Source organism: Cyprinodon variegatus, unplaced genomic scaffold (genome assembly GCF_000732505.1).
Source record: "Cyprinodon variegatus isolate N-32 unplaced genomic scaffold, C_variegatus-1.0 Scaffold62, whole genome shotgun sequence".
Lineage (NCBI taxonomy): Eukaryota > Metazoa > Chordata > Actinopteri > Cyprinodontiformes > Cyprinodontidae > Cyprinodon > Cyprinodon variegatus.
This window is the reverse complement of record NW_015150515.1, coordinates 1,829,032-1,836,998: the sequence shown is the minus strand read 5'-3', so window position 1 is coordinate 1,836,998 and position 7,967 is coordinate 1,829,032. Positions and strand designations below refer to the sequence as shown.

General features: G+C 39.9%; 1 protein-coding gene across 1 annotated transcript in view; it reads right to left on the bottom strand.

Moving 5' to 3' along the window:
* Nucleotides 1-3,934: 3,934 nt before the first annotated feature.
* LOC107082804 (serine/threonine-protein phosphatase PP1-beta catalytic subunit) overlaps nt 3,935-7,967 on the bottom strand; it is a 40,901-nt gene continuing 36,868 nt past the window's right edge. Inside the window, exons 6-8 of the mRNA XM_015371669.1 lie at nt 7,170-7,321; nt 6,942-7,076; nt 3,935-4,411 (exon numbers count right to left, since the gene is read on the bottom strand). Of these exons, the coding sequence (XP_015227155.1) occupies nt 4,307-4,411; nt 6,942-7,076; nt 7,170-7,321 (392 nt within the window). The 3' untranslated portion in view covers nt 3,935-4,306. The remainder of the gene's footprint in view (nt 4,412-6,941; nt 7,077-7,169; nt 7,322-7,967) is intronic.

The following is a 7,967-nucleotide window of genomic DNA, read 5'->3' as shown; positions in this document are numbered from 1 at the left end:
GATTTATTAATGACAGACATTTATATGATGCTGGAGATTTAAATATAAAATATCAACTACTTGAATTGGAATTAATTCCTAAGATAATGAGAGAAAACAGGAATCAGACTCTGGTTTCTCTTAAAAGTTTATTTCACTTTGTTTTTCATCCTTAAAGGGCGACTCAACATTTATATGTTCAGTTGCAGATTAACATGTTTTGTTTGGCGGTTTAGTCAAACTTAATAAAAGAAAAGAAGGTCCAGATTAACCTTACTTCAAGTCTGGGAAGCTAAAGCCTGGATTAAATTTCCTGATGGTTAAAATATGAGAAAGGTACTTTAAAGGAACTCTACTGCGTTGTTTGCAGTGTTTCATGCGCTTCATGATTTCCACGCTGGTGTTTCTTTTTTAAATCAATTTTTTTATGTTCATATTTGTGTTGATGTTGTGGCAGCTGCTGCTTTCCGTTTGTTTTGTGGGTTTTTTTTATGGGATAAGTTTAGATTTATGTTGTATTTCCATTTGAAGCTGTTATGGACTGAGACTAAAAGGAAACGCCTCTCTGGATTAAAAATAAATCTTGAGTTTACAGCGCTGTTGCCTTAATGAATGACCCATGTGCTCGTTTCAGCTTCCCTCTGCTTGTAGAAGAGCTGAACACAAACCGTTTCCATAGCAACAGATTGCATCCTGGTTGTTTTGTGCGACTGGAGCGAGCCGCCGTGCGCAGCTCGTCTGAGGCCCGTACCACGAAGCAAACGCAGCCTGGCGGGATTATTTCCAGTTTAACCAGTCTGCGGCAGTGGTGATCAGGATCAGCGGGATCGCTCACGTCTAAAGGGGCGGGTTCAAGGTAGCAGACCAATCACAAACGAGAGCAGAAAGGAGAGCGCGGTATTTATCCTGAGGGGAACAAAAACTCATCTTACAGAAATATGAAGAGGAAAAGAAAAGTTCTGAATGAAAAGTCAAACATGGTGGTGGAATCCCAAACCGCTAACCCTTAACTAACAAGTGTCGCTCGCAATAAAGCTAAACTCACAGCTGTGGAACACCTGGATTGTACTTGAGGGGAGTTTAAGCGTGAATGGGACGGCCTCTTCCCTCCAATGGAAAGGGAAGGTATTCGTTACTATGGCAACACAGTGACACCTCTGTGACGCATAAAATCAAACATTTGCCTCTTAAAATAGAAATAAATTTTCATAAACTAACTCATGATTTTCTGACGGTGTGACGAAGATGCAGCGGAATTTACGTTTGGAGGAACGCGTTTTCCCCGCCACTAGTTCGCCGTTACACCTGCTGACCAAATTCCAGCAAGCCTGCACTGATGGAGAGTCACTATTTAGGGGCTGAACGGTCCGCTCGCCCTGCCCACTGCAGGGTTTGGGACGGCACTTAATGAGGCGGACACTGCATCTCTGCTTTTTAAAATTTGAAAGTCCTTAAATGCCACCCTAAATGTATTTTCTTAAACATAGCATTATTTATTTTTTTTACCTGGCGGTTTATTATGAATCCCTCATCCATGCACCGTCAGCGTTACATGGCCTCATTCATGCTGTTAAAGCACACAAGAAAAATCTATATTTGTCAGAATGTGAATGAATTTTCACAGATATGCAGGTAGTGACTCACCTGGGAGGACATATCTCCTTCTTTTATAGGATGTTCAGCCAAAGGGCGGCACTCCTGCTGGTCACAGTAAACACGTGGTTCTAGGATCTGGCATCTATCTGCCAGTCCAGCCTATAAAACCCTTTATCGCTCCTATTGGTCCAAATGAACTTCTACAAATTAGCGCTCATTTTATTTTTATTTAGCTTCACATAAAAAATTATAGAAGAAACAAGTGAATTCCAGCTGTGTATGGGGACGTCATGCAGGAGGAATAGTATGTGTGTATATATGTGTATATAAAGTGAGTGTTTTGCGTCAAAAGAAGGCAAAGGAAAAATAAAATGTTTGAACTTATTTTATTTCTAAATTCCTTTATTGTGTTTTAAGTTATAATGGCCGATTGGCTGCTGGACGGAGCGTTTTTATTGGATTCAGATCAAACCTGAATGCTAGCTGTTAAGAGTACGTTTCCATAGTAACTATAGCCTAAGAATAAATCCAGCTGAAGTTTTCTCGCTAACCCAGTAATCCTGCTTCGTGGTTCAGGCCTCTGAGTTTCAAAGTGTTTCCAATCTGTGTTTAATAAACTGATTCAAACAGCTGCTTGTCATGTGGTTCATAAAGATGCTCGCTGGTTTATTTGACCAAATCACAGAAAAGCACCAATTAGCACATTTTTTATTCCTGTTTATTGTGATGCTTAAATCCACTTCCTGGTTCTGGACCAATAATGTTAAAGCTGCGTCCTTAGGGGGAAATACTGATTTTTAAACTTCAAAATAAATAAGGAAAAGCTTTTTGGAGAATGTGTTCATATTAGCAGCCTTAAGGTGATTGAAGTTTGGTTGAAATTTAGAAACCGTTGAGCTCCAGATTTATGGCTACAGCTGTGATGTTAAACCAGGGAACGTCACAGCTACCTCTGTTCAAGGTAATGTCTCATTTAATCTGGAAATTATATTTTCTGACTCAGGATCAGTGGGACGTCTGACCATCTACCAGGAAACTTCATGCTTCTGCTAATAAAACACTTTCAGAGGACTCCATGTCTCAGCAGGACTTGGACGCTGACCAGACGACACAAGCAGCACCTGAAGGCAGCATCTGTGCGGAGTGAATGTTTCATTATTGCTTCAAAGAATAGCTTTGGAAAGTAAAATTAGAAAGAAATGCAATCCAGAGATTCTTCTAAATTCCTTACGGATATTTTTTACTTTGTTTAAACGGTATATTTTGGTATTTTTTTTATTTTATTTTAATGGACAGAAAAGAGAGGAAGAAAAAAAAAAAGGCATCGATGAACATTTAAACTCTAGTTTACTGAGTCCAGACCACTGGGAAGGAAACTGGTCTGCAGAGGTAAACGCTGCCACCTACTGGCTGAAAGGTGTTTTTCTTTGGGCTTTAAAGACGCTCAGTGAGCAGGTTTACCCATCAGTCTGACAAAGGTTCATCTTTAATTTATTAATGACAGACATTTATATGATTCTGGATATTTAAATATAAAATATCAACTACTTGAATTGGAATTAATTCCTAAGATAATGAGAGAAAACAGGAATCAGACTCTGGTTTCTCTTAAAAGTTTATTTCACTTTCATCCTCTTAAGTTTTAAGACGAGAATAAAGTTGTAATATAACGAGAATGAAATCATACCACAGCCTGTTTCAGATAGACGGCCAATCAGCAACCTGAGTCCACTTTGATGCAGGTGCTGAAAGTTTTCCTTATTTGTCAAACCAAAGTATAACTTCATAATGCTGGACATTCCTCATTTTAGGGAAGAAAGTGATACTTGTAGGAGTTTTACGTCATTCTCGTAATTTTTTTTGACTATTCTCCACTTTTTTCTCATATTACTTTATTCTTGTAATAGAAGAAAAAAAAAAGTCTAACCTGGCCATAATACTCCGTCGTTATTCCTGTCTGGAGCGAGGGAACACATTGGTATTAGTGTACGTGGATTCATGTGATCCGTAAAAATTAATTTTAAAAAGAGGATGAAAAATTTGTTTGAAAAACCGAAGGGTTTTAAGAGTAACTTTGCTTATTTTCTCAGGGTTTTTTTTTTTTTTTGGTAAAACCTTATTTTTCCTAAAGTTTAATTCATCTGTTTCATTTTCACCGTATTTCTATTCACAAAACATTAAATGCATCAATAATGGAATAAAATTCACTCCATACATCTAAAGCAAAAAAGCATTTTTTTATATAATTAAGTGAATTTAAGAGCTTTAGCAGCTCTGAGCCAGAACAAACAAACAGTTTGATCTAAGACTGAATTTTTATTAAATAAGTTACATAAGAAACAAACAAGAAGTCGAGTTTCTTCCTTATTATTTATTGAAAACCCAGCAGTCGTCATTAATACCTGTGGTGTCTGTACAGGCATGGGGGGGTAAGGACGTATGGTAAACTAAAGCGGCTGTCATTCTGTTGTCAAGAAAAGAAAGACAAAAAATATATATAAAGATATGCTACAGAATGACCCTCTTATTGAAACACTGCTTTTTAAAAATGTTACATAGATGCAGAGGAAGGGGAGGAGAAGAAAAGTACAACAGCAGTTCAAGAGATTAAAGAGGAAAATAAATGTTTGGGGCGTTTCATTTTTAAATGGCTTTCCTTCTCTGCCAAGTGTCGCTTCTTATTCGACGTGAAAAGCCAAAAGGAAACGATGGCGTCTCCGTCCGTCAGTCTTCATCGTTTCTTTGGAGGTTGGGCTGTGCGGGGAGGAGTGACGGGCCGGCCGGAGTTCATCCCGCCGTACTGGTACTTTGCTTTCTTCTCAGACGGCTTCAGGATCTGGGAGCACAAAGAGTCAACTCGGTTATTACATGTTGCACTGGAGTCATTAAACCATCTCCATGGTGACAGACCTGAACTCTAAAACATGTTTATTAATGGTTTTTTTTATATAATGTTAATATCAAAAGCTCTAGACATAAACTGCAACTATTTAAAGCCTTCAAACATCAAAACATTACATGAACTGAATGGGTTTCACTGCAAAGTAGTTTGATTTATTGAATTAAAAGAAAAGGATTCATAGGTTTAATTATTTTCCCCAAAAACATCTGCAAAGCTGGTATTGCATGAATAAAAGAAAAGTAATCAACTTTTCTCGGCTAGTCAGATTTTTGCTTATTTTTCTCTCCAAAAAGATTCAAAGTCCAGCTGATTAGCAAGCATCCAACGTTGATGACGTCCCAGGCTTTAACTAGGCCTTTTTAACATGGATAGGCTTTGATAGGAGGCAGACCTTTGCCTCGTCAATCTCCTCTCCTGTGGAACCAACTACCAGTTTTAAGGCCTGAACGAACCATTTGAATAGTTTTTCTACTTTTTAATCTGGTGTGATCATCCACACTGACTTTCAATGAGCGCTAAACGCCACTACCTCGTCCAAAACGTTTTTCTGTCGGATCGGACGCCATATCAGATTTGTGCGTTCTGTTCGTTCTTAGTATGCTTCAGACACCCTATCTTTTAAGACTAGGCTTCAACTGTTTGCTTTATCAAAGAGGAAAGTTAAGAGCGGCACAGGTTATATTATGTCTCTGCTTCTGTCTCCTTGCTCAGTCTGGTTCTGCTGGAGGTTTCTTCCTGTTAAAAGGAGTTTTTTCTCTCCACTGTCGCTACAAGCATGCTAGGTGTAATGAATTGCCTTCTAGTCAATGAGTCACTGCAATTAGCTGGTGCCTTGAGATGACGTGTTGTGAATTGGCACTATATAAATAAACTGAATAGAATTGAGCCATCTGTATAGTTTTGCTGCTATAGGTCTAGACTGCTGGAGGACATGGGGACCTCTTTTTCTCTGCTGTATTCCACCTCTATTCAACTTTTAATTTAGTGCTTTCTCATGATAGTAGCTTTATATGGCATGTCGCTCTGTCTAGCTTTGATGCTGTTGTGTCACTATAGGTATGGTGTGTAGTGTAGTTTTCCTCTACACATGGCTTCTCAAATGTGTCCGACCTTCCCCCAAAGCTAGCGGAAAACTTCCCCAGGTTTACATGATGTCCAGATCTGGACGGGTTCAGAGAAGCGCCAGACCTACTACCAAAGGTAACGCCCACCAGGACCATGCAGTGTTTGTCTTAATATCATCAACAAGACGTCTTAAGCCGGCCATACACTGCATGATTTTTTGCCTTTTTCAGGCTGCCTCTCCAGTCGTGTGAGAATTTTTCGATCGGGCCGACTTTCAGCCTCGTCCTGCGTTGTGTGTAGTGTACAGGGGGGTAACGAGGGGCGATTAGCCTCTCGACCACCTCCCGATTAGGAACCATAAGGTCGGGAGAAAATCAAACATGTTTGAAATTTAGTTGGCTGTTGTAAGGTCGCATCAGAGCGTCAGGCTGCACAGTGTGAGCCCACGCTTTATGAGCTGGGAACTTTTAAAGTGTGAGCTGTAGCTGCGTGCAAAGGCTGAAAATATCGCACAGCGTATGCCCGACTTTAGGAACATTACGAAAGTCCCCTTCTAAAACCTGTGAATGCAAGTAACCAGATTTTTACAGCAGTCAACAAAAACTTTTTGAAATATTCAGCCTGGAAAAAAGAAAAAAAAAAAGTCTAATTGAATCTCCTTCCACTTTGCAATCATGATCTATTCTGCGTTTGTTTATGAGATGAACTCCTTAAATGCATTGAAGTTGGTCGGACTGCGAGGTTTGGAGAGTATGAATACTTATAAGAGTGGGTTAAAAGCATTTTTAGACTTGAGCATTGAGCCCTCTTCTTTGAAATTTTAAAAGATTAAGTTTGCTAGTTTGATTTACACCATTATAGGTTCGATTTTTTAAACCAGGAACAATAACCTCTTAAGTTTTAAGACGAGAATCTTGCAAAAATCAAACCATTGCAGAAGTCAATGCATATTTTTACAGGGTTTATACATGAATCAGTAATTATTTTTTAATGCTTTTTAACGCTCTTAGAAATAATTTTAATGCCATCAACAAGGACCCATAACATATATATACACACGGCAAAATCCTTCGTCATCTTCACTGTGGACAGGCTGCAGCCATGTCCAGAGATCCTCCTTTTCCCGCCACTTTGGTTCAAATTTGCCTTTTTCCCCCCATTCTCTAGCTTTTTCTCCGCCTCAAGTTTTCTTTTCCGAAGCATTTTAATGCCACAATTATCAAATTTAGTGAATTTTAATGCCAATTAAGGCCTTAATTTAAAAAAATAATAATTTAATGATTTTTAATGACCAGCAGAAACCCTGTTATAACTATAAATGTAGTTAAGCGTCAGCTGCTGGGATGTGTGATCGGATCAGATCCAGGATCAGTTTAGAGGTGCTGCTATGGCTTCAGACCTGGAAGGAGCACATCAGGGTTTCATCCACGCTCATCATGCCGCCGGCGTTGTCAAACTCTCCACAGTAGTTGGGAGCTGAGAACAGGGTCACCAGCTGTCGCTTGGCAAAGAACTCATACCCATCTTCTACCACCTGGGGGCGTCAGATACAACAGAGTGAACTTAGACCTTTGCAGAGGAAACCTTTCAGTGGCGACATGTTTCACGCAGAGAGATAGAGTGGTACCTGGTGAGCTCTACAGATCAGGTCTAAATCGTGACGGTTCAGGAACTTGCTGACCACATCTGCCCCGAAAGTGAAGGAGACTCCGCGGTCGTTCTCTCCCCAGCCTTGCACGTCCTTATCTGGGTCAGACCACAGCAGATCGCACAGAAGGCCTGCAAGAAACGGTAATGGAAAACATCTGTCAGGAGAGGAGAGAGCTTAAGGTAGGAGCTTATCACCCCCTCATGGCGTCTCATATTCAGAGACTTCATCATGAAAGACCATAAGAGGATGTGAGAGACAGCGACTGCCAGGATCTAAACACTGGCAACCTTATAAGGACGAGAACAGGAAGGGAACGCCAACTCTGCTCCCACTGAGCTGAGGTAGGGGTGGAAATGATGCCTGATGCTGCTCTGATAGGAGCAACTCATTCCTCCCCTCAACAACTGAGCATTTAGCAAAGTAAAAAAGATGGAAAAGTTTGAAAAGCTTCTAGATAGAGTGACTCAGGTTACCCAGAGCCTTCTCTGTAGTTATGCTGCTATAGGCTTAGGCTGCTGGAAGACCAGAAGATTTATAAATCGGTTATTATTAGGGATGCACGATATAATCGGCCCCCTATCGGTATCGGCCTTAAAACTGAATATCGGCCATCGGCCACCCCACTGATATTTAACCCGATATTTGATCAGCTTCTGAGTTTCTAAAGTCTAAAAAAAATAACACACTACTTCTTCTTCTTCTTCCTCAAAAACTTCTTTTTTACAGACTTAAAAACTTCTAAAGACGAGGGAAAAAATATTGATACATTAAAAT